Source organism: Balearica regulorum, chromosome Z, assembly GCF_011004875.1.
Source record: "Balearica regulorum gibbericeps isolate bBalReg1 chromosome Z, bBalReg1.pri, whole genome shotgun sequence".
NCBI classification, from domain to species: domain Eukaryota; kingdom Metazoa; phylum Chordata; class Aves; order Gruiformes; family Gruidae; genus Balearica; species Balearica regulorum.
In genome coordinates, this window is record NC_046220.1 from 71,418,734 (window position 1) to 71,445,786 (window position 27,053).

General features: G+C 41.3%; 2 protein-coding genes across 3 annotated transcripts in view; both read left to right on the forward strand.

Annotated features, from left to right (window-relative positions):
* The window catches only part of RPL37 (ribosomal protein L37), a 350,006-nt gene that overhangs the window by 271,131 nt on the left and 51,822 nt on the right, over positions 1-27,053 (forward strand). The window lies entirely within an intron of this gene.
* C6 (complement C6) lies at positions 1,964-26,040 on the forward strand. 2 transcript variants are annotated; one of them, XM_010308757.2, is made up of 18 exons: positions 2,109-2,231; positions 3,483-3,640; positions 4,396-4,552; positions 6,910-7,054; positions 7,700-7,841; positions 8,683-8,821; positions 10,840-11,040; positions 13,929-14,169; positions 14,880-15,002; positions 15,933-16,099; positions 17,023-17,248; positions 18,495-18,666; positions 19,766-19,877; positions 20,301-20,433; positions 21,438-21,629; positions 22,160-22,250; positions 23,586-23,827; positions 25,727-26,040. In XM_010308757.2, the coding sequence occupies exons 2-18, from the start codon at positions 3,483-3,485 to the stop codon at positions 25,906-25,908; spliced, it is 2,823 nt and encodes a 940-aa protein (XP_010307059.1). In that variant the 5' UTR covers positions 2,109-2,231; the 3' UTR covers positions 25,909-26,040. The 2 variants fall into 2 exon arrangements, with proteins under 2 accessions (XP_075596554.1, XP_010307059.1); XM_075740439.1 differs by lacking the exons at positions 15,933-16,099; positions 17,023-17,248 and having other exon boundaries at positions 1,964-2,231.

Genomic DNA, 27,053 nt, shown 5'->3' on the forward strand with positions numbered 1-27,053 from the left:
TGAGCTGCCACACTTGGGAAAAGTTTCTTTCTCTAGTCACTTTGGTTACGTGACTGCCAGCTTTGTTGTTCTGGTCCAGATCCTTCATTCCTCTCATCAACTCACCTGCTTGCAGATGAGCTGACAACCTCCTGAGGCACATCAGCAGTTGCATGCAGCTTTGCTAAAATGTGAGTTAGCCCAAGCAGTGCTCTTTGCTACTGTGGCCACCAGCTTTGGGCAACCGAGTTAAGTTCACATGAACTCCCATCTAGGGATTCAACATGGATGTTCTCACGCTGTCCTCAAGCCCTGACTTTGGTGTGAAGTCTACCAGTGCCAGTCTCCACCTAACATTTCTGTTAATGCAAACTGTGGCACTTGTCTGCTAGTTTGTTCTCTGGTTATGAATGGCACAGACTGCTTGTAGACTGTGTGAAGTGCCCTTTCCTTGTAATAATTTTAAAATTTATAAACTGGTTTAGCAACTCCTTGTTTTCCTGTTAGGTAAAAGCATAAAAGTAGTTTCTCAGCTAGAAGCTTTTAGCCATCTGCATTACACTACTATAAACACTGACTTGCAGCTCACAGCTGTGGTTTGTTTCTACAAGTCTGAGAGAAGCCAGGCATCTCCTGCTTGGGGTCCCACTGGGGCTCGAGGGGTTGCCCTCAGTGAGCTGGAAGTGCTAAGGGTTAGGAGATGCTCTCTGAAAAGTAGAAGCCAGTGTTTTTCACATAACTTTACAAATCCCACCCAGCAGCAATCATGGAGCCAGAGTGATGACTATTTCGATTTCTTATAACAAATTTACACAATGTAACAAGGATCTGGCAGAACATCAGCTCGCTAACTGTCCTCAAGTTGTGTTACAACACTTCCTTGGTCAAACCCAGAATTAAAAAAAAAAAACCCAAACACAAAAACCAGAAAACCGCCCACCAAAACTACAAAAGCAGCTGGAAAATGAAGCTATGCAGGAAGCTCTGAGTTGTTTTTCTTTTTCAAGGATATATATGACCTTGGGTCCCAACAAATTGGGAAATATGTTCTGAAGACTCTGACATCCTGTCATGTTTCTGCCAGTCTGCTGGTGTGAAGGGGGATTCAAAGCAGCATTGCCCTCTGGGTGGGACGCATGTCAAGTGTTTGGGAGGTTTTGGGTTCTGTTCCAGACTTACAAATAATCAATTTTTTAGTGCAAACTACTTCCTTGGTTTGGGCTTGTCATTGCTGCGTCTGTTCTGCACGCGTGTATTCTCTTGCTTTCCATTTTAAATCCTGCTGGCACCTCATTCTTGGGGTGGTGCCTGTGTTGCAGGGCAGAGGCACTCAGCAGCTCTCGTCTGCTGGCTGCACTTCCCCAGCGTCACTGTGTGCCCAGAGCTCACCACGGAGGGCAAAAGGCAGAGAGCTGTAAATCACTCAAATGTCTTTGGAGTTTTGCTTTCTCTGGCAGCCCCGCTTTTGCAAAGAGAGTGCAGCAGCAGACGGGTACTTTGCCCTTGCCTGGACTCTGTCTCATGTTTCCTAGTGAAAGCAGTAATGATTTATGAGCATGTACCATCTTACCGTATTCTCACTCTGTTACCTTCAAACTGAGAGCAGAGAGGTTGTGCAGCTCTATCGGGCAGCACAAGGAGACTTGTTGTGCATCAAGCCATTATGACCTGATGAAAAGGTATTTTTATTCCTCTCAGCTCATGTTAGGCAGCTGCATTTGTACAAAGAACTGTTCCTCCACAATTCTCTAGAACATGTCTCTCTGGGGACACTGGTGAAGAGGCCGTTTTGTTCTGACCATTTCTGTCACCAGACCAAATCTGCCTTCATTAACAGATAACCAAATTAAACAAAACCTCCAACCTTTCATTTAAGAGACTACAGCAAACCACACCAAGGTCACACCAGTGTGCAAAGTTGACTGACTTTGCAGCTAACAGTCTTACAGCAAGTTAATAAAGAAGCTCTTTAGTTGGCTTCAATGCACACAGGTTACAAGACATATGGGGAAGTATTTTGTGGGTTTTTTTTCTTTACAAGTTTGAATTAATCTTTCATGTACTTACATCTATATGGCTGTCGATATTCTTCTGATGTATTGATTGGTTGGAGTTTTGCTCACAGGTGAGAATAAACGGAGTTTTTCTGTGTACAGTAGAGTGAAGGAATGAACACAGTAATTTAGGGAGTCCTGTAGGGCTTCATCTCCGTCCTAAGCCAGCAGCGTTGGTGCGAGGAGCCAGGAACCCAGGTAAGGAAAAAAGATGTAATATTTGTCCTCCTTTTGGTTCATTGGCAAGACTGTTGATTTCTCTGTCTTCAGCTTTACTGTATTTTGGGTTTGATTATACTTAAATGTCTCTGAAAGGTTTGTTCATTGATGAATTGTTGTGTAAAAAGTGTTCTGAGTTCTCACTACTACAGCTATGTGAAGACTTACTGCCTTTCTTTACTAAAGGAGGAAGCAATGTTTTGACTTGACACAGTTTCATTTTTTCTCAGCAAGGTATAAAATCATAATAGCATATGTGGCTAAAAACCTAAAATAGAAAACAGTTGCACATTTCATTTCAAACTTTTCAAAATGAAATCTTCTGGAGTATTATGTTAAAATAAATACTTATTTTTAAAACTTCCTACTGGGTTTTCTTTTTTTGAGGCAAAACCAAATTATAATGTTCTACTCTTAACAGCCTATCAAATTTAGTGTTCATTCAATCTTACAATGAAGGGCAAAAATCTTCTGCATTTTTCAAAGAGCAAATAGTTTGTCTGGAAAACATTTTTCAAGTTTACTAAGCATTATTGCTTCCTAAAGACTGCCTATAACCTTCTGCCTCAACAAATAAAGTTTGATTGACCACTGGAGTGAGAAATAGGCTAGCTGTTCTGTTTTCTTCTGTTGGTAGAAAATTCAGATGAGCTTTGAATAGTGATGGTTTGTGATTTAGACAGGCTAGTCAAAACTAAGAACAACAAAAAGCTTAAGGAAGGATTCACTGCAGCAAAACACTCATGCTAAGGAAATTTCTAAGCATGTGAAAATGAATTGGTTACAGGGTAATAGATGGGACTGCTTACTCTTAAAATCTTGTTTATTGTTTCACATGGTTTATAGGAAGAACTGTCTCATGCTTTTATTCTTATTCTTAGAAAATATTTTTGAGAATACTTCTAAGCAATGAAGAGCAATAGCAGGTTTTTATTTGTAATGTTCAAAACGATTTATAAGCAACGTCTTAAATAGAAATAATGTGCAATCATGATTAGTACTCCTGATAAGTAAGCGGCCAAAAAAGACATTGTGACTTCTGGTACTTAAAGTATCAACAAAATTTTTGATAATTGTGCATCATGCATTATTACCTTTCTAAGTACACTGCTTAGTAACTTTGTATTGTGAAGCAGATTTAGACTCTGCATATTAGATATGTCTCTAAGAATACAGGCACAACTGTGATGATAGTTTCTTAAGCTTTTGGTACCTGTCCATGTGTGGTAGATGGACACCTTCACTACAGACAAGACTATGTTAATGCACCTGATGCTGCTGAGCCTGGTGATTGGGAGCAGCCAGGGGTGCTACTGTGAACATTACCCATGGGGGTCGTGGTCTGCCTGTTCACAAACCTGCAATTATGGCACACAGACCAGGCACAGGTAAGGCCAAACTATCTCACTACTTCTATGTTTCTATTTATTCCCTGAGAAAATACCACTTCTGGGGAGGGGGACCTGTGTCTGAAGCTCCAGCTTCCATAATATACTGAGAAACTGTTTACCTGATGAATAGGTTATATTTTAATTGCAAGACTTAAAAATTACACAATTTTGCATATGGAGCATTACAGTGCCTCCAAACCAACCTGCATCTGTCAACATGTGTAGTGAGGAGAGAACAGCCAGGTCCTATGATGGCCTTGCCAGCAGCGTGCATTGAGCAACCAGTCCGCGTGAGCACACAGGGCCAGCGCTCAGCGTCCCTTTCCAGGAGCTCTCCCAGCGCAGAGCAATGCCACGGGAGGGCTGAGCTCCAGTGTGGCAAGCCTACAGAAAGTTTGTCCCTGTATGATTAATTTTATGAAAACAGTTAAAGTCAAACAAAGATTCATCAGCACCATATTGGATGCAATTCAGTGGTATATTCTAAACTTGTGAGAAATCCCTACTTTTCCACCTGGCTCTCTCTGTAGCTCTTCTCTGGGACATTTGAAGTGACATGAATCAAAAAGAATTGCTCTGTAAACTTAAGCTATATTTGGATTTTTCTTTTAATCAACATTCTGCAACTACCTATTATCTCTCAAGTTTTTTTCATTGGACTCAAATAATTTTATCAGCCTTCACCCACAGTTAGAGAACATCTATGATCTGTCTATGATTTCTTCCTAGCATAACATGTTAAATTTTTTTAGGCAAATAAAGATGGATGAATATTATAGCCAAAACTTCTGTGACCAGCTGTGCACAAAGCAGGAATCTCGTGCATGTAACCAGCAAACATGTCCTATCAACTGTCAGCTTGGAGACTTTGGCCCTTGGTCAGAATGTGACCCATGCATTAAAAAACAAGTAGGTAGAAAATGTATTATTTGGGTTAAATGCAAGAAATTATGCTTAAGAGATCTCTTTGTTTCAGACATTCAACTTTATGGCAATTGATCTGCAAAATGACAGTTTATGTTAACAAGGGAAATTGGTTGTGAATTATAACAGTAGAAGATGGAGAGAACAAGGAACAAGTTAAAATAAGCAGATCAAACTAGAAAGGGCTGAATTAGTAGCATAAATCCATTTATGAGAACTTGCTTCAAAAGTTCCATTGTCACAATTAAAGATGAGTTTTCCACATAAAGCTTAAATTAAGCTTTAGAGTTCACATCTGTTTAAGCAGGAGAAAGTCACAGAATCTTTAGCTTATCCATAGCATTCTGTATGATCTAAAGACAAGAAAAATAGGATCAAATCATCTGTTAAAAAGAATTAACTGGCAAATTCTAACCAGCACTGGCTGGAAATGTTCAGGCTGTATCTTACACTGATAGTCAGGGTCAGTTTGAGATTGCTGTTAAGAAATCCAGGGCACAATTCCCCCAACCTTTATAGCCTACACAAAAAACAGGTGGATGTGCTTAATATCTGTGGAACAAAGCCCCAGGATGGTGTTTTTTCTTCCTGGGCTTGTGTCTGTTGACTGACGATCAAGACTTAGAGGTGAGATGGCAGAGAGGGAAGAGGTGAAAAGTCATGTTCAAGTGGATTTGACCTAAAGAAACCAAGCCCTGGCAAGTACAAGTTTGTAGGGAGTGGAGAGGAGCTGAGTGCAGATTGTTTGGGGTATTTATGTGGCTGGTGGGTCTGAGCTTTGAGGCTGACCATGATAGTGGCTCTGAGTTTCTGGGCAGACACGGACTACAGCCCTCTGAATGTCCTGCTGAGCTTCAGAAATCCATGCCTGGAAAGCAATCTTGAAAATCATGTCAGTTATCATAAGTATATCTTTACATACACATACAAATTTCTGATGCCCATGCAGGATGAGGAAGACATGAAGAAGCTGTTCTAAGCGTGAGATATGAACCTCCCTGTGGGGTTCCCATCCTGCAGTTGGGATGGAGAGTACGAGAGCAGAACAGGGACAAACAGTGAGAGAGTGGGAGTCAGCAAACAAACTGCAAGAGCTGAAAGGGGACATTGCTCTCAATTGAACTGATTTTTTTGTAATCAATATCCTCTTAAATGGCTGGGTTTCTTACATATTCATATGTAGAAGCGTTGTTCATTTTTATTAACTTTAAATATTGATGCAACATCTTTGCTGCTTGAAGCAAAAAGGTGCTTTTGTGGACTGCGATCCATTTTTTCCCTCCAAGCTATAAACATCACTGCTTGTGACCTTTATAAATATAAACAACCATCAGAAAGGAGGACGTGACTTCCAAGGTATGTGTGAAGACTATTGTAAGCAAGCTGCCAGTGAGGGGTAGGGATGCAGAGGTGGAAGCTCACACAAGAAATATAATGAGTGTTATGGATTCCCAGTGGAGTACAAGGAAGGGTTATCTTGAGCTCAAAAGCCTTCAGATGGTCTGCTGATGCTCCTTGCACTCTCCCTTCATAGCCATTCCTGATTTTTTACTGATTTTTACTAGTCATCTTCCTGCATTATTTGACTCCACAGTCTGTCTACAGGAAGGGAAATAACAGAAGTCTTCAAGGAACTGTGCTTTTCCAATAGGGAAAAATTCTTAGAGGAGGAACTGTTCAGTCACATGCACAGCGGTCTCACTAGCAGTCCCTTGAAGTGGAGTGGAAAACATATCTGAAAAAAGGCTGCTAGCCTTCAGCTTTGTTATTCTGCATGGAGGGTACTGACTTGGGGAAAGAAAACCCAGTAAGCTCCGGATTTTGCTCCCAGATGTTCTTTGGTAACAGGAACTTTTAGGAAAACCATTTTTGTCCTCCCCAGTCATCCAGCGCTCCACAGATAAGAGGCCCCATGTGTGGGAGCCAGGCCAGCTGGTTTGGGGATGGGGATACATGCCGCTGTCAGAGTGTTTCTATTTCAAGTGATGATAAAGAGCAGGATAAATCTCCACAAGCCTGTTCACACACCATTTCCTACAGTACTTTTAAAACTGAAGATACAGGGACTGAACTTCTGATTCCTCCAGTGATATAGCCCAGGTTGTCAAATGTTTAATCATGTATGGTCCTTCAGGGCTATTGAGGCTCTTGGATTTCAGTTCCCTGCCTGCCTTACCTGGGTGGATGGTGTGGCGGGATGTAAGGACAAAAAACCCTGATTATTTCCTTCGGGGCTCTGGTTTTGATAAAGCTTCAGCAGCACTGAGGCACGTGGCTCTGCCTGGGAGGCAACAAAAACAGCTCATACAAACAACTCTGGTTTTGTTTCTTCTGCCTTTCAGTTTCGTGTCCGGACACTCCTGCGACCATCCCAGTTTGGGGGTCAGGCCTGTCCTGAGCCGCTGGTGGATTCCCGCCCATGCTTCCCAACTAAGCTCTGCAACATAGTGGAGGTTGATTGCAAGAATAAATTTCAATGTGAAAGTGGTAATGATAGTCTTCATTGTGTAACTGCTGCATTATTAGATAGTCAAAAGATTAGACACTGAGACAAAAAAGGTCCAGATGATCCAGATCTTGTATGTTCCATGAACAAATTCCAGGGAAGAGGAGCAGGAAGAAAAGTCTACCTAAGGATTTCATATGTATAAGTAGCAGCTGATGTTTGCAGTTTCTTCTGTAACTAAAAGTAGTTCAAGTGCAATCTCTAGCCTGGGATGTCAGTATCACCATGATAGCTAGATAGTAGCACTGTTCCAATAATATTTCTTTGCACATATTTTTCATGTGCAAAGAAAACATATCCATAGAGTTTGTCTGAACATAAACTCGCACTGTTTTTATTTGAGGGTATTTCTTGTTTGCTTCAATTTAAATATACCTGATTAGTCTCAAAATAATTTTACCCACATATCCTTTTGCTAAACTTTTAATTAAGACTTTGCAGCTTCAAAGCAAGGCAAAACTGGCAGAACTGAGACAACCATTTCTTATTGGAATAATCTAGGCATTACACTGTCTCACTGTTAATTCCTATGACAAGTTCACACTTTTAACAGGGAAAAAGACAGTCTGCCCTTTTCTGCATTCAGACATGGTGAATCTTTGCATAAAGCTGTTTCTCTGGTACAGGTCGCTGTATTGCAAAAAAGTTGGAATGTAATGGAGAAAATGACTGTGGGGATAACTCTGATGAAAGGAATTGTGGGAGGAAGAAGAGCGTGTGTAACAGAAAGTATGAGAGCATCCCAGGTGTGCAGTTAATAGGAAATGGGTAAGCCAGCTTTGCTTATTTTTCATAAACTTGAGATTTTTATCTCACTAATTTACATAAACAAGATAATCCCCGACTAGCTTGTGAGAGTATCCTATTAAAGCACATAATCTCTCAATTTAAAATTAACAAGAAATTATAAAAATGCAGCCAAACCATCAGGCTTGCCCACTGCATTTGCCAGTCCTGCTCTGCAATGCTGGTGCACTGGATAAAGAGCTGTCAGGGAGCACGGCTGTCTGAGTGACCCTTCCTGCCTCACAGCAACCAGAGCATCACGTACTGGCAACTTCCAGCTCAGTTATGCCAAGCACTTCAGAGATTTCGAGGATGTTCCTCTACGAATGTTTGCTCGTCTATGATATATTTGACACGATACCAACCATCACCTCATCCAGGATACTAACTTAAGCAGTGTAAAACCTAAACATGGGGTGCTTGTCCCAGGTAGTCCTGCATTTTTTAATTGAATTTTGAACTTGGTGCACTCTGGTAGCATTACTTATGGCAGAAATTAAGAACTGCTTTTTATTTTCCTAGGCCATTTTTAGGTGTTTCTCTGCTTAAAAGTGACTGTTTCGTGCTGGCATTGGGATTACCTAGAGGGTTAGACAGTGCTGGAAAGTAGGAAACAGGATTGCTACTGCAGCATTTTTCAGGTGAATTCAGTGTGAACAAGAAGGTCTTGTAGAGGAACTTCTTTCAAAGCAGTAACATAATCTGGATACTCATTCCATTTCCTTTAAACCTACAAAATCTTCAGTGCAGTTACATACCACTAAATGTTTCAAGCTTGTATGTCTTTCTGGGATTTTAATCTCTGGAAATAATTTTTTGTTAGATTTCATGTTCTGGCAGGAGAGAGCAGAGGGGAAGTCCTTGGCAACTCATTCAATGGAGGACAATGCACAACAGTGAAGCACAATGAGACCAGGAAATCATATCGTGTTCCTGCAAACCTGGAGGCTGTCAGCTTTCAGGTATTCTCAAGCAGCAACTGCTGGTTGAAAAAACACTGCCATAATCACAATCCAAGTTATGTGTTCAAGTTCTAGGCAGTAATGTGTGTTTTAGGACAAGATTAATCAACCTGGTGAGGCCTGAACATGCTTCAGGTGATGCATGGAAATGGGATAAATTGAGCACTCGGGTGGCTCTTCTCATGCCTTTCAGATCTGTGTTTACTCACTGCATCATGTATCAGAGCCAATATGATTGATTTGGGCTTCTCTCCTGCTTCCTCATGGCTGTGGCCGCACCTTTGTTCTGACTTGGTACCAAGGGCCTTGCTCCTAACCCTGACATAATCTGGCCAGAGGCTCGTTCAAGTCCAAGCTCATTTCAGCGTCACTGCTGTATCCTTGTGGTACCTACGGCTGTCCTAACGCCAGCTTCCTTCTAGTCTGCTGCAGCCTTGGGACACAGGTTCCTCGCTGAGCCATTTCAGCCCCTGAGTCCTGCCTGTTCCCTTCTTGCCCCTCCGAAGAACAGCAAGGAGAGGAGGCAGACACTGAGTCTGGGGAAGAAGGATGAGAAGTACACAGACTGGGAAGGAGTCTTGTGGGACAGGCCAAGGATAAAATGAACCTGGCTTGTATCTTATAAAAAATCTGGCAATCACTGATTTTTTTTAGACGCTGATATTTTAGACTTTTAGACACTGACATTTAGAAAATACTTTGAATACCATGGTTAGGGCACAACATCTGGCTGTGCACATATTGGCAGGCTCTGTCTGAAGCCAATAGATACTGCTGTGGGAAGGAAGGAATGCAGGACATTAAAAAAGCTCAACTAATGAATGAAATCTGAACGGCTGATTTTTGCCATGAATGCTCTGAGGTTTTAGCATTACTTTATCAGGAGCAACTGAACAAAGGACACAGTAATATGTTCCATGGAAACTGCAATTAGTTTGGCCGTGATATGTAGGTTTTGTTAATAATGGTGAAAAATTACTGTGTGCAGAAATATTCAATGGGGAAAAACAAGCCTTGGTTTGCCCAGGTCTCCTTAAAGATGTGTGGTTTATTAAGTTACTGATGTCCATTTGCAGAACTGTCAAAGGTTTGTGAATCTCATCTTTGAGAATGCAGCTATATCTTTTAAAATTTAGAGCAGCCTTTGGTATAGAAGGGTCACTGGATCAGGCTTTCTTCTTGGACCTCCAGTGTGTTTTCATGCAAAAGCATATGACTTCCTGGAGAATGGAAGTGGATTGGGCGAATGGACCACGTCACGTCCCAAGGTCCTTAGCAGCCCTTCTAACTACGCAAGTCTAGAGCAGGGAAAAAAAATGAATCTTTGAAACACCCACAGGGATTTCCCTGAGTGTTGGGAAATGAGTAATTTCTGAACTGATGCTAAAGTTGTCTTAGTGCTTTCCACAACAGCACCACTGAGGTTTACCAACTTGATCTGGCAGGTTTGCTCCCGGTTCCTCCCCACCTACCCTTAGTGCATCATGCAGTATTGGTGCTAACACCACAAGTATACTCTAAGACTCTAAGTATACTCTAAGAATACTCTTGAACCCTGTTCATTCCTCTGGTTGGGAGTTGAGAAGAAAGGACACAAAACATCAAGCTCTTTACCTTGTACAATATAGAAGCCATGTGACTGGGACTTAGTCATAGTGTGGACATAGCATGAAGGTCTGAGAGTCTTTGAAAAGTGTGTTGAAACAGTTTTTGAGAATTATTTCTAAGCTTTGGGACATGGGGGTGAGGAATTTTAGAATAAAGTGTTACATGCTTTTTTCTTTTTTTCTCGTATAAATGCCTGTTAGTAAGTCTAATTCTTATCTTATATTCATCTTGCCTATCAACTTTTCTCTGTCTTATCTTTTGTGTTAAGAACAGTTTTTTAGCTTACTGCCATGTCTCAAACAATCAGGCATGTTTCTTCCATTAAAAAAAAAATCAAGATTCATTGCTTAATAGGTTTCTGTTTCAGATTATTATTTGAGCAAATGTGTTTTTCTGTACTGAATCTCCAGGTAACAGATGAAGAGGATGATGTAACATCAGATTTCTACAATGATTTGACTCCCCTGAGTGACAGTGCTCATGAAAGTAGTTCATCTACTCATGGTGCTCGAAGTTCTTCTGGTATCCCATTTTTATTCTCAAGAAAGACACGTGTTAAAGTCACATCATCTTCTTCCTTCAAGAAAGCCATTGAAGCTTCACATGAAAAGGTAATTGAATGTTGCCTCCAATTTCTTCCTTTCATTTGATTTTTGTCTGCTCGTTTCAGAACTGAGCTACCAAAGGCTACTTTCCTTATCAAGGCATTGGCATTACATTTAAAACAAAACAACTCTAGAACTATGAATTATAAAATTTGTCTTCTGATACTACAGGATGTTCCTGGTTGTTACATAACTTCTGTAATGTAGTGTGCTTTTCCATTTTCGGTACAGAAACCATAGGCTTATTCCACTTAAAAAAGCATACAATCATAGAATCATAGAATGATTTGGGTTGGAAGGGACCTCAAAGATCATCTAGTTCCATCCCACCTGCCATGGGCAGGGACACCCTCCACTAGACCACGTAGCCCAAAGCCCCATCCAACCTGGTCTTAAACACTTCCAGGGAAGGGGCATCCACAACCTCTCTGGGCAACCTGTGCCAGTGCCTCACCACTCTAACAGTAAAGAATTTCTTCCTAATATCTAATCTAAATTGACCTTCCTTCAGCTTAAACCATTACCCCTTGTCCTGTCACTACACTCCCTGATAAACAGTCCCTCACCAGCTTTCCTGTAGGCCCCTTCAGGTACTGGAAGGCCGCAATTAGATCTTCCTGGAGCCTTCTCTTCTCCAGGCTGAACAATCCCAACTGTCTCAGCCTGTCCTCATAGGAGAGGTGCTCCAGCCCTCTGATCAGCTTTGTGGCCCTCCTCTGGAGTATCTCCAACAGCTCCATGTCTCTCCTGTACTGGGGCCCCCAGAGCTGGACGCTGTACTCCAGGTGGGGTCTCACCAGAGCGGAGTAGAAGGGCAGGATCACCTCCCTCGACCTGCTGGTCACACCTCTTTTGATGCAGCCCAGGACACGGTTGGCTTTCTGGGCTACAAGTGCACACTAGTTTTGACATATATTTAAGATTACCAGATTGGGTAAACCACTTCTTTCCCTGTCCTAGTTATGGATTAAGAAGGCTGAACACCATGTAGTAACAGTAGCAGACAACTCTAAAAAGAAACAAAGTGCACTCAGGAACGTTATATATATGCATGTGCTGGGAATTAATCTACATTAGTTTTTGATTTGGTAACTAACTTACATGTTGGAGTCTCATGGCTGCTAAGATGCACTTGGTCATAAAGATAATCTCAGAAATATCACATCCACAGAAACGTCAACATCAGTCCAGCTCAGTTTGTGTTTGGCTGGTTTTTGTCAAAGAAGTAGTTTGTATAACAAAATGCTTGATTTAGACCAGGCTTTCTTTGGGAATAATCATCCCTGATATACTCACATTTTGTATTAATACCTGGTACTTGTGCATCAAGCTTGCTACAGGTACCAGGGTTTACCACTATGATTAAACATGTGCCCAGAAATGATGGGGACTTTGAAATCCAATTTCCCGGGATTGTTCTACAAGTGAGGGTTTCCAACACTGAGTGTGCCTCAGGGATTTAACATAGAAATCACTGGGTTTGACAACTGTAAGGTAAATTGCTAGTAATAAAAGCACTTAATTGCTAGTAATAAAGGCACTTAAGATACTTTTACTAGCAGAAAATGCAAATGTGAGATACATGTCAAGCAGAAATTCATATTTAGCATGCAAGTGTATTCTAAAACCAACTAAGCTTTTACAATCAGTATCTGCCAAGTGGTCTGCAATTTTGTGTGTTGTAACTGAAGTGTTAGCTGAAAATTGAGGATCAGAACCTAAATCACCTGAAAATTCTAAAACTGATGTTACTACAGGGTATTTTAGGAGATGAATATAATCTGGGAATTGTTACGTGTCCTATTTCTTCCATTCATATTGTCACTGCAGCAGAAAGCTGAGTAGCTTATTTTCCAATGTGCAAATGAGATCACTGAAATGAGTAGTGCTGTGCAGAACTGAGAGCTGAGGTCCAGCTCAAGCATCAGTCCTGGCTGGGAGAACTCTCTGTCTAGATGCATCCTTGTGTCTTCTAAGCCAAGTGACCTTGGAGACAGAAGTGGAGTACAGCCAATCTACCAGCAGCAAAATTTAGCAGAAGAATCCGTGTATAAATCAGTAAAAAATTGTTTTATCTTTCCTATCTGCTGGTTGGTCATTTGCTCCAGTTTCCTGCCCCTCCTTTTGCTCTTGATTTCTTTGCTTCAGCCTTGTGCCATTAGTTCCCTTTGTCACTTTATAAATCCCTTCTTTCAGTATTTTCTATTCCTCTCATTTCTATTTAGTTAAACTCCTACACAAACAGCCTCTAGCATTGCAAAAATATATGAATTAGCTGTTTCAAAAACATATTTTTTTTCTAAATGTAAGAGATGTTTCCAGTTTTCAAACTTACTTTCTTTTTTTTTGCCTCTCACATTAACAGCCTGACCCTTGAGCTCCATGAGATCTTTATCCTTATGGTTTAGGTTTAGTTTTAGTTTAGTTTAGGTTTAGTTTAGTTTAGCAGACTGATGAATTGTGACACTTCATAAGAGTGAGTTAGTATCCAAAACACCCACTCAACAGATTAGTTGCAAACAAACCGTGGATGCTCATAAACTGAAGCCTTTCTTCTGAGACTTTTGGTTGTCTTATCAATTGCTGGTGTGTTTGTTATTGCAGGAATCCTTTTGCTTTCTGTTTGGTAGGTGCTCAGGGAGTCCTAATTTTTGTTGGAATGCTACATACTCCCACAATGTAAAGGAGTAATGAGCATTGTCCTCAAGAACCTCATAGGGCTCTTGGAAACTCCAGGGTGAGATTGTACATGGTTAAAGTAGCGTGATACACATGATTAATTAGTTCTTGCAATATATCTCAGGATGTACTCTTGGCTCCTCTACTTTCTGCAGTTAACTACCTGTGAAGGTGCTAAGACTCCTCCTTTTTTTTTATATATATTTTATTTCTAGAATTCCAACTTTATTAGAGTCCATAAAGTCATTTCTGTTGCAAACTTCACAATGAAGCAGTCAGATCTGCAGCTCTCAGACATCTTTCTAAAAGCACTTAACCACCTACCCCTGGAGTACAACTACGCTTTATACAGCAGAATATTTGATGACTTTGGCACTCATTACTACACCTCTGGCAAGATGGGTGGTTCTTATGACATTCTTTACCAGTACAGCTCTGAGGAATTGAAGAACTCAGGTATGTAATCTTTAACAAGAAAATATCATGATTTGTTTACTAGCTTTTCTTATCACTGTTTTTAGGTCTTACACCACATAGTAAGTTCTCCAACAGCAAAAAATCCTTTAGACTTGCATAGACCCAGGAATTACTCACACTGCCTAAATATAGAGCAAGAAGAAATTTTTGTGGTACACTCTCTTAATTTGAAAAGCTCAAGAGTTCCTTACTTGGTAAACATCATTGTGTTCAGGGAAACCTCTTAAGACCTTCAGATCAAGACCCGGTGCCACCAGGAAAAGGTGTGCCAGCACACTTCAGTGTGACACTGTGATCTGAGAGTTATAAGTGGTACTTTTTGGGATACAGTCATTAAACTTGTTGGTATTGATGAGAAATTACTCTAAAAATAGTCACATGACTGCCAGACTGTCAAAATGAAAAGACAATACCACAAAAGTGGAAATCTAAGGTTAAAAGCTGTGATCCTTAATGCCACAGCTGTAACTTTCATGGGTATGGGAGTGTATCTAAAGGGTATGGTAAGCATGACTCAGTCCAATGCTGTTTATACCTGGGAAGCAGGTGCCTGCAGTAATGAAGTCTCTAGTGGTGGGTGAGGAGCAGGGAGATCTGTGATGGCTGACCTTGACGTGGGAGCCTGGGAGCATGGTGCCATCACGTAACATTGTTATGGGGATAAAGCTGCTGCTCTGTGGTATTTCTAGGCCTCACAGTGGATGAATCAATGGAGTGTGTCCGAACAGAAACAACAAGGCGCGTGTTATTCTGGAAGAAAAAGAAAGTCAGTACCAGATGCACCACTAACAGGATGACTGTGAAACACGAAGGTGACGATGATGAGAACAGGGTCCATGTCCTGTTACTTGCCCTGAGAGATACCATTCCCCTCAGCTAGGTACCCAAGGTGACCTCCTAGCTTTGTAGAACTACAGATGCTCCTCCACCACTCACTGTCAGAGGAGGCAGTGTTTCACTGTTTGTCTCTGAAGCAAGCACTGGAAACATCCTCTTACTTGCAAAAGAAATTATGATGTAAGAGTGCTCTTCCTCTGCTCTGGAGCACCATCATTGTAGATCCGGTGGCACTGGCTCTTCCAGTCAGTCATGGATCTGACAAACATTCCCCACAGCCCTGGGTATAGGACCAGGCATGCTGAACTGGGAAATGAGCACAGCTAGAAACGTGCGATCATGACTGAGTCCCTGATCTTCTTTAAGGGCTGCTCAGGGGTCTTTGAGTAAGTTGGGCAGCAATAACACACTCCCTGACCTTCCCCTCCCCTCTTCCTCATGCCAACAGACATCTAGGTGCAGGAGCTCCCTGGAAATGCCAAAAAATATCATGATCTGCATCACTAAAACAGGGATTTCATAACCTCCACCATTTTTTGGTCCTCATTTTATGATCAATTTCCATTCCTCAGGTGTTTATAGCTGGGACTATGGATCTTGCCTTGCAGTGGGTTCTTCTAGAGGAGCCTGCTGTCCTCCCTGCGTTTTCCACAAGTGTCTTGTATAGTTCTGAATATCTCCATGGCTAAGGTCTCAGACACTCCATTCAGAAGACTATGACACTTTGCTGTCGTAGTGGGGACTGTTTTTCTGAGCTTATACTTCATTCTTCCAAGGGTAGCTTCAAAAAAATTGATCTTACTATATTGTTTTATATCCTATTACACTTTTTCTTAGAAGTCTTTCTACATCCGCTGTCTTTGGAGGCCTTTGTCTGACAATACTGTGATGAAATGACCTTTCAGGTTCCATTTTGGAGTCAGCCGAACAGTCTGTCTCCCTGGTAAAAGGTGGCAGGTCAGAGTACGCGGCAGCTCTGGCCTGGGAGAAAAAGGGGGCTTTTCCAGGACACACAGTCTTCACAAACTGGCTGGAATCAACAAAGGACAATCCCGTGGTGATTGACTTCGAGGTAGGAGAAGAGCAAGAAAAACATTGAGATAGTAAAGCACTCACCAATTAGCAGCTCTTGAGAGACCTCTGCAGGTGTTTTGTCTTTTAAATTGGGATGATGCTGTGTGTGATATGAATGTGCATACATATGGGCATAACATAAACATATAAAACATTTATTAGCATGCATGGTGTTGGTTTATAAGCCACACCAGGTTTGCATCATCCATGGACAGTGAGAATATGAGGGAATACGAACGAACTACTCTGGCATCAGCAGGAGCTCAGGCATGGGCAGGGGTTAGTCACCGTGCAGGAAGGCAGTGCGTGCTGCTGGGAACACTTTTTGTTCTGGTGCTCTTTCCCTTGTCAGACCTATGTTGCGAAGTATGACACATAGCTAAACTGAAACAAAACAGCAGTCCCTGATATCTCCGTCGTGCTCATTTAACGCAGCATGCCAGCGCTGTTGTGAGTGCACTGAGCTCCCTGGCTGGTGCAGCAGCCGCTCCGCAGCAGCAGCAGCAAAGTACTGGAGGCAAATGGCAAAACCTGCCTGAAGGCAGCATGCAGACATCTTTCTCCCACTGCAGCTGCTGAGCTCCTGAAGGCAGTCTAAGGATGTCTCAGATGGCAAGGACTGGGTGTAAGCAAACCGCACGTCATCTATGGTGTCCTGAATTTTTAGACATGGTATCCCACTTGGTTAGTTTTCCACTGGCTCAGAGAGCCCTAAATTGGGGAAATAAAAGCAATATAAACAGGATAATATAGATGTATAGCACTGTCATGCTCCATTAAACCATCCATAACTTTCAACACGCCTGACTCCTGTGTGATATAGCTTCATATGTAGTCTCTAGTGCCTTTAAAATCCTGCAGCTACGCCCAGCAGGACCGTGCTGTGTCTAGGTAACAGCTTACTGAATGGCTGTCTAACAGGTGTCGCCCATCCTGGATTTGGTGAAGAACGTGCCATGTGCCGTGACCAAACGTCGCAACCTGAGGAGAGCCCTGAGAGAATACGTGGGCAGGTTTGACCCTTGCCAGTGTGCCCCGTGCCCCAACAATGGCAGGCCTGTGTTTTCTGGGACGGAGTGCCTCTGCCTGTGCCAGGCTGGTACCTACGGCAAAAACTGTGAGACACGAGCTCCAGGTTACACATCAGGTATCTGGGGTGATACTGTCATAATGTAAATATGGTCCTTTGGTATCTATTAAAGATGAATCTGACATAACCTTCCCTTACTAGGGAATCCATAGCACTTCTTACCACATGGTGATGGTCAGAAAGTGTAAGAATAAAGGTAGGATTAAAAATAAAAAGATCAAACTGAATAGGCACATCTCAAAAGAAATTGTAAGACATGGTTAAAGATTCCTTAGCTACGTAATTAAGATAATAGGAAATGAGCTGTTCAGCAATAAGGATGTAGTTGAGATCAAATATAATTGATGCAAAATTTAAGAAACCCATTCCTTAGGTTTTCCTATAGCCTCTTGTGCTTAAGACTAAATGGCTAAAGGAGATAAAAATTGTTGGTTACAATGTGGAAGGAAAACTCAGTTGTTTTAAAGAGAGAGAACACAATCATAATTCTGAAGAATTTAAAGAACAATTTAATATGAACAGGTTTTCGAATGACATTGACACTAGTGCCATACCTATGGAAAACAGAAGAGACTTACAGTATTAAATTTGCTATAACATATATTTATATTCCAGAACCAAAAGGAGACAGAAGGAAAAGTCACTTAAGCAGCTACAGGCCTCATTATGTGACCTGGATAAAGACCTATTTTCAAATGAATAAACAATTGAAGATATGCAGAGAGACATGAATGTAGAAAGTGTATTGCATGCGGAAATGAAAAGGTGTTTAAATAAAATAATAATAGCATAATAATAGTAAAATAAATATGTTTATATATATAAATATATATATGTATATGCTTCATGGTGGCACAGACGAAATACCCCAGGGGTTAAGAAAAGACAGTAGTGTTTTAACTTAGCATGCATAAGATGTAGATTTGGGGTTTACACACTGTGTTAGAGCTCAGATTTATTTAATAATTCATTAAATACTGAGCTATCTAAAAAGGTTGTCAGCACCATGAAAACTCGACATCTCTGTGTGCAATAAAAGTAGAAAATGCTTCTATGTTTGAAAGTTACTTAAATCAAAACTAGAAAGGAAGATATATTTTAGGTTTTCATGAAGCAGCTGGAATTTGGCTTTCTTTTTGAAAAACTTCACATTCTACAGACAATCTACTAATAGTAACAGTTTTAAATCCTCTGAAAATGGCTGTTATGAATTTACCACCATCCCCTTCATATGTGGCTTTAAGAGAAATACTGTATATGGTATAGATCTACCAAAAGATGGGATTTCTTTTCTTTCTTGCAGTTGCTGTAGATGGGCGCTGGGGTTGCTGGTCTGAATGGAGTCCATGCGACGCTTCCTTCAAAACAAGAAGGACCCGGGAGTGTAATAACCCCTCCCCGATGAACGGTGGAAAGGCCTGTGAAGGTGAATGGGAAGAAGAGGAGGATTGTTATGTTTCTGTGTTCATGGACAGGTAAGAAGATGGTAGATCAAAAGATCTCCGTAGTCATGGGGCAGAGTTAAGGAGCCCTCCAGAATGGCTTTGTGACTACCAAGGAGAAATAGCAGTCAATTCTCCCATCTGAACTTCTGTGGTGGGGCTGAAAGAAGGAAATGTCTGAAAATTTTTGCAACTAGCTTAAAGTTTGGATATATTTATAGTTTATTCCTAGAAAATGGCTGATGAATTACATACTAAAGTATGCCTGTTGATCTCTTACCTTCTTTGCATGGCTTCTTGTCCAAAGCCATGGAGAACTCATCTGCTTCTGTTCATGGTAGTTCACAGTTTCTGGTTTTTTAACATTACATCCTCTTTTCTTAGAGGTTTGGGTCTGAACTCAGTCTCAGAGATGATTCCACTGAAACTATCAAGCTTTTCATATTCCCCCTTTTAGTATGTCTGATGTACTGGTTTTGCATGGTTTCAACTTAAAATCACAACTCTGCCCCCAAACTGGCTCAGTTTCTTGCATCTTCGAGAGCAAGGCTTTGTACAGATGGTCTTTCTACTGGAACCAAGAGCTGAAGCAGGATTTTAATCACCCCTGCTGTAATGGCTACAGAGGAAATTCTGGGGTGGGTAGGAGAGGACTAAAAGCAATGGGCTCCACAGCTCTTTGTTACACAGCTCAGTTAGACACTGCAGACTGTACCGCTCCATGCTCACAAACATCAGCCTCATTTAACCATTCCCTGATGGCAACAGGCAGGTTTTGACTGTGCTTGTCTTAAACCCAACCAAATCACATGGACTCCTTAGAGACTTCCTCCATACACTGTTCTTTGCCTCTTTTCCTTACTCTACAAAAATATCTCATGAGTTATGTTGATAGCGATTGTAGCCCTGTATCTATCACTTTTTTAGTGCTCTCACAATCTCCCTCCTATCGACACCTGCCATTTTTGATATCCACCATCTTTTATTTAAAGGAATAAAGTTTTTGCACCGGGGGGACAGGACAGGACACACTCACAGCATTCCTGGCCAAAGCTCCTGACATTCTGCCATTGCTATTTGGTGACAGCAACGCTTAAGATACATCCTTTATCAGCAAATTTTTACTTTTCAGAGGTGCTCCTTGTATAAATGATGATGAAGCCAGAAGAGAAGAGGATGTCCCTATTGGTGAACCTGAGTTGGGATGTTCGAGGCCAGACCCACCAGAAAATGGCTTTATCAGGGTAAGCGTGAAAAACGAGTGATATAGAAGGAAAGTTTAGTAGTTGCAGAGCTGGAAAACATTACAACTTCTTTGTTACACGCGCCTGACACCCAAGCCAGTTACTGTGCTAGTGAGCATGTTGCTGTGTATGTGGCATGGTGTGGGACTCTAGTCCACCAAAGTCTGTCAACAACTGAAGAAAAGGTAAGGTAAAATCCATTTCAAACAGTGGTCCTTGAATCCTTGTCTTGTAACCATGACATCAGTTAGTGCGGCTGGGTAAACATATCATTACATAGGTGAGTGGATGACTCATATTTCAGAATAGGAAAAGCACTCATTCATTACATCGTATCATCAGGCTTTTATCACTGTTTCTTTTGACAATGTCCAGTCTTGTTGCCATAGATTTTTGAGGGGCTTTTTGTTTTCTTTTTTGTAGAATGAAAAGAACCAGTATGCTGTGGGGGAAGAAGCCGAAATCGCCTGTGTGAGTGGTCATGTCCTCAATGGCTATCAATTCCTTCGGTGTCTGCCAGATCAAACCTGGACACAGCAACCTGTTGAATGTCAACGTAAGAAAGAGAAAACTAATGTAGCCTGGTAACAAAACAGAAGCAGAAGATAAAGAAGTAGAATAGATTTTAATACAGGTTTTAACAAAGGAATCTGTAATGATATCTGAAAAGATAGCATTTTAAGAAGGTGTTTCATGTAGAGATGGCAGAAACCTACTGAGTCACTACATCATTCCTCTTTCAATTCAGAAGTGTTATTATTATGTGCTTTGTAAGGATATTGTAATATTCAGTCCTTTAGAAAACCCTCAGATCTATGCTGTGAAATTCTTCTTTTGTCTAGTTTTAAATACCTTTAACAGAAGGACTCATCTTTTGTTTCCACACTTACACAGATATCTTTAAGTTGATGACAGTTTTGCTGAAGAGAGTTTTCTTAGAGAAATTTGTCTACCACTTCTTATATTAAATGGCTGATCTGTCTCTAACCACCATCACCACCCCAGGGTGCCTTGAAAATCCCCACAATAAATCAACACCTTGAATTATTTATAGTCCAATTAAGAATTGAGGATCAGAACTGACCTGGGTTTGCTAACAGGAGAGATTCCGGTAGTTTTCTAGAACTCGGTGTGATTTCATTGACTTAGTGTTCATTTTATAAAAAAAAAATTGCCTGATTATACTTATGAGCTTTCTATTGCCATTCATTTTAATTGTTTTGTTAATAGCTTCATTTACAAAAGAAAAATTACAATATGCTGTTACTGCCATTTTTATTATTTTTAAACTGCAGAATTGAATTACTTATACTAGCTTACATTAGAAACACATTCTAATTATTTAGTTATTGACTGAAAAATATTTTTAAAAGACCATGATGGTGTGCTGAAAATTTCTAGACTTAAATATGTCAAATACTTACTAGATTTGAATGTCAGTCAAATGTTCAGTGTTATTGAGTGTCTTTATGGCTCTTCAGATGAAGCATTATGACTTGCTGTAAATATCCACACACCATAAAACTGACAAGAATTATACTTTTTTCTTGTTTGTTACAGCCTCGATGTGCCTGAGGCCACCAACATCTGACAGTGTCACAATTTCCCCGTTTAAGCAACATTACAGCATTGGTGAAACCATGAAGCTGAGCTGCCGAGCTGGGTTTATAGTCACTGGTCAAACACAGTATACCTGTGGGAACGACCTGTCCTGGATACCTCCTATTTTGAGATCTATTACATGTGAAAAAGGTTAGTATACCTGCATATACTTTACTATTTCTGTACTGCTGGTATTAACAGCATAGTTTTAGTTAGCTACACCTAGGAAGCAGATCAATGGTTTTAAGACACATAGGAACTGTTCATTAATTTTGGTTTTACTTTGTCCCCACCACAATGCCATATAATTTCAGCCCAAAACCTCTGCATTAAGTTCAGAATTTTTGGATGCAATGCACTGTACACTTTAATTATGAACTTGAGATACTGAAAGAGTTTTCTTAAAAGCAAAACAAAACAAACCCCAGATGTATTAACAAGATTTTGTGAAAGTAGGAAAATGCATTCTACTGAAACTTAAGCTTCTCTTCTTGTACAGAATTTTCCAGTGATTTTTGCAAAGACTGATGCATACTTGTGGAATCCTAACTACAGCAGCTTTTGAAGAAAGAAATATGGGATAAATGGAAATAAATCCATTTTAGGTTTTATGGCAAAAGTCTAAGGTATTTCTGTTCACTTTGTTACTAGTTACAATACCTCTCACTCTTTTGTTTCAGATTTGCAAACTAAAATTAGAGGTGTTTGCAATCCTGGACAAAAGCAGGTTGGATCTCAGTGTATTTGTATGTCTCCAGAAGATGACTGTGGGTAAGTTAAGTATTTTCATTAGAAAAGTTGAAGGTTCTCCACTGATAGGTCAAGAGTCCATGGTGACACAAAACAGGAAGAGTAACAAAAGGCAACAGCAATTCAGGGCTACTCTCTGTTCAGATATTAGCCAGCTATGCCTCTATATCCAAACTACAATCCCGTTTACAGACTATGAAATTAATGAACAATGACATTAGCCAAATGGCGCACCAGGGCACGTCCTTCTAATCTACATTACCATCTGCTACCAGAGATCCCCATTCTTCCTTCTCTTCACTCCTCCAATTTGTACATTTTCACTGTCATCACCTTGCTATAGTAGGTCATGCTCCCTGTGATTGAGATTCACCTTTTTCAGATGAACATGCTGCAAAATACATTGTATGTTTCAGTCTCCAGAGCATATAAAAATACATAAGACTTGGATTTACCATCCCTTTACACAACATGACCTGCATAGACCATCGAGCCTTCAAGTGAATAGAGGGTTATCCTAGAGGATTTTTAGTAAATGACTGGCCAGGATGGAGGTGTGGTGTGAGGCTGGAGATCAGAGAGATGAGTATAGCTTGAATACAAGCTGGGCTGTTGTATAGCTTAGATCAACACACATTCCACCACAGGGCTCCTGTGTGACCACATGCAAGTCCCTCAGCATGGGACTCGTTCGTGTCAGTGCCCAAATAACCAGGTATCTTCTCTCTCTCAAGAGCCCTTGGGTGGAAAGAGAGCATATTCAAGGGTGATAGACATTGTCAAAAGTATATAGGCCAAATCTTCTGAAAACTAGAGAGGTTTTGTTGGCTAAAGCTCTAAGTTTAACTCAGGAGGCTAAACAAGGTGAACTGTTTGCTCTTTGGTACATGACTAAGCTCCACAAAATTATGCTGCTTGGAAATGCCTGCTTTTTCTGAGAACGAATCCACCCAGGAACCAAAAACAACACAGAAAGAAACTACAAGCAGCATGGCTGGGTTTGCCTGCCGTTGATCCCAAATTAACTGTGCCTCAGAGGCAGTCTGGCACACATGGCTGCAGGGCTTCATTAACTCAGCCAAGCCACCCCAGGTCCTGTGGAAGTTTCCCACGCCTTGTGGAGATAACATGTCCTTCACCTCCCATCTGTTGGACAGGACCAAAACTTCCTCATCTCACAGCACTATGCTGTATCAGGTCCAGGTCCTGCAGTAGCTGGGACAGCCTTAGGTCTTTAGACAGATAGCTAATCTAGCCATGGCTTTGCTGTGTTTCATCTGATGCTGGTGGAGAGTTTAGAAGCATGGACTTGTTCCACACCCTGCTAAAATAATTTTTCTTTTTCCCTTGGGGCAGCCACTATTCAGAAGACATCTGTGTGCTACATGCTGTTTCTGAACAGAATGTGACCAAGCCCAGCTGTCAGTATTCAGCTGAAATGTGCCTCGGAGAGCAGTCTTTTCATTTCTTGCATGCTGGCCCTTGCCATGGTGATTCCAACGTAGACTGGGCTATTGAAAGGGCAAAACTCTCTGCAGATAGCATGAAGAAAGTGCCCTGTGGCTATGACACCTGCTATGACTGGGAGGAGTGTCCAGGTATGACTTCTGAATAGTGGGATTTAGATCCTTCCATCTAAAAATAAAATATGCTGATGCCTTCATTACTCCCAGAATGGGATTTATAGGCATTGTGGTCCATCTGAGCAATTTACAGTGAGAAGAGTGTGGAAGTGTGGTCAGTCCCATGTCCCTGTTACCAAATATTACACTTGGATATGAGCCTTTTCCCTCAGGCACAAATGGTGTAGCATTGCCACTTCCCATTAGTAAGGCACAAAGGGAACTTGGAGATTAAGGGAACTTTTTCAGAGAATTAACATTTGAGTTTTTAATCACAGCAATGTAGTCAGCAATGTTATCACCCATTCCCTGTGAGGCTACCATAAACACTAGTTTGTACGGCAGGAGTTAATTTGGGCCACACCCTCTGTACCATATAATTTAATTATTAAATTAAATCATTATAATACTTAAAAAGCAAGACTGGGGCCATCAGACTTAATGGGATTTTAATAGTGAAATTTGCAAATACCCATATGTAAAAACTGTATTTATTAAGAGTTTTAATGAACTAGCTAAGCTGGTGAAATCCCTAAGAGGATTATTCTATAAGCACTGTTGTGCAACTTGGCTATTTACTGTGTAACTTGGTGATAAGAGCAGTACGTTTTCCTGTAAATGTCTGAGGTGCTGGCTGATTCCGCGCACATCAAGCACTTGCCAGGAAAAGGCTGAGTGGCAGCCATGCTCATTCCTTCACTTGCTTCCAGAGACAAATATGATCCTTATCACAGCTTGTCTACTTATGATAAATAAAGCAACAGCAGTGTGCAGCAGTCCTAAAATCCTGTTTGGAAGATGCAAGATTTCTGCAGCACAGGGTTTGAAGTAGGTGGCTGTAAAATTACCACATGAGATGTTGTTCCTTGTAGGGCTGAAGCAGAGGGCATGAATACGTGTGCCTCTCAAGGGACATACTGTGTTGGAGCCTCTAAAAAAAAACTGGGTTATAATTTAAAAAAAATATTTGGCTTATTTATTCCAGAGCCCCTAAGAAGCAAAAATCTGCTCCCACTGTGAAAGTGGCTTAAAGATGAATCCTGTGCCAGCACCTCAGTGTTTTTCTCTCAAAAGCCTGAAGAGGAGCCCTATTCAGTGAGGAAAAATGAGAGAGAGAGAGGAGAAAAATACTAAAGTTTTCATTGTGATGCTTAAGAGGTTTGAATTGGACTTTCCTCCTCTCCATCTCATGAGTATGCACAAACATTTAGGAGATGGGAGTTTTGCTTTTCCTAAGAATTGAGTAGTTGAGATCAACACAGAGGCAGAAGATATTGCAGTACCATGTGAAAGCAGCTAAATGGAGGAAAACACACATTTTTCATATGTTTTAAGAAAGGGAGGGCAGAAACTTAGTTTCCTGCCTAGGGAATTTCTGGGAAAGAATATAAAGAGTCAGAATCTGATTAGATCAGAAATGGATAATGAAATAACAGGCAGGACTGAGCTTTACCACAGGCCAGCAGCAGGTAGCTTAGCATTCATAAAGGGAACTTTAATGAAATAGAAGCTGACACAATATAGACCTTAAGACTCCATTTCACAGCAACATTGTGTGCAAGGATAATTGGGAACAGAAAGTCAACTTAATATCTTTTTGTTTAGAAGAAAGGTCAGGGAAAGCCAGTGGATAAAAATAGTTGGATACTTCATTTCTGCTTCTGTATGGGCCACTGCTGCAAAAACCTGATATTTAAAGCTGCTTTTGTCGCTATACCCTACCATCTAGTGTATGCACTATAGGCTTTTTGTAACTAATGTATCACAAACCTGCAATAGTGTTTTTCCCTGGTGGACTTTGAAATGTTGTCCAACCATAAAATACGGTTTTGGTCATGACATTTGCAGCTAAAACTCCAACACGGTCTTTCCCAGAGACGCAGACCCAGTGCTCCTGCCTGATGCCTTACCAGTGCCCCAAAGAAGAGAGCCGCCTTCACTGCATCCGTATGGAGTCAACAGGGAGGAGGAGGACAGTCAGTCATTGCACCCTGGCAGCCATGAAGTGTGCTGGCGTCAAACTGGAGGTGCTGGAGCAGGGGAGCTGTCTGGTGTAAGCTGTCAGCTCTCCTGGCAGCCACCACAATCATCTCACCATGCACAGGCTGAGCCGCCCTGGGGAAAACTTGGCTGGTTATGAAAGGACACGTAGATCAAAAACAAGGGATGAAAAAAAAAAACCACAACCCCCCAAAAATGAGTTCACTTAACAGATTTTTGGGAGAAGGGTGGCAGCGGGCTTTCTTTGGTCTGAAAATGATCTGGAGTGTGGGGTATAGGAACTGTTCTCACTGCTGGTAACACTGTGGAGGTACAGAGGGAGGGAGGGGAGCATTGCCTCTGGTCTCCCCTGGTGCTGCATGAGACTTTCCCTTTCCTCAGCCATTTGTTGCTCTTTTCCTGCACTTGTGACTGCTGTGCACCCTGGTTGTCTCGCTGGCTGAGTACCCACTGTATCATCCAGGCAGGCAGACTTCAGCATCATTGCATGTTCCATCTGACACCTAATGGGGTCATGAAGGAGGCTACCTGTCTGGGCGTTCACGGTATAAATTCAGGGAGGAATACAAAATTCTGAAAACTGCAAATATGCAATGATTGAGTGACATCTTCAAAACCATGAGATTTTAAATCAGAGTAACCAAAGGGAGGAAATGTTTGCTTTTCTGGGTTGGTTTGCTGGTTTTGAGCCTTAGACACTGTTGGGGAATTTTTATGGTATCCCTTGAGGTGAATTAAATACACATTTCTGTTTAAATATAAAAGAAAAATTTAATGAAAAATACATTGGGCAGTGTTTTACCACAGTACTATGCAGTTCTACATGGAGTCTGCAAAGATGCACCATAAGCACCTTCCTTAAATACACTTGCACCAGCACCAATACTGAGAGATGTTGCATGGGGCACCTCAGCCCAGCCTGGGTCCGTCTCCCAGCCCAGCTCTGCTGCCCAAAGGTGGCCCCTGAGCTCTCCCATTCCAGGGTAGCTGCAAGAAAATGCTGAGGCTGTTTCTTACTTCATCACCAAGGGAAACTTCACTCTCTTGCAAGCAGTCGTTCTTTCTCTGGCATTTCTATCTGCCCAGTTTAACCCCTTCTTGCAGTTGGGCCTTCTTGCCAGATCATTCCTGTCACAAATTACTACTGCTGCGCAGTTACAATTAGAATTTCACCTTCAATACTCAGAATTTTAAAGAAATT

Bases quoted from the DNA above. Each gene is read 5' to 3' on its own strand.
- C6 (XM_010308757.2), top strand. From the start codon at position 3,483: ATGGACACCTTCACTACAGACAAGACTATGTTAATGCACCTGATGCTG. The intron at 7,842-8,682 runs GTAAGCCAGCTT...ATTTTTTGTTAG, and splicing joins GTGCAGTTAATAGGAAATGG to ATTTCATGTTCTGGCAGGAG. The intron at 21,630-22,159 runs GTTAGTATACCT...CTTTTGTTTCAG, and splicing joins ATCTATTACATGTGAAAAAG to ATTTGCAAACTAAAATTAGA.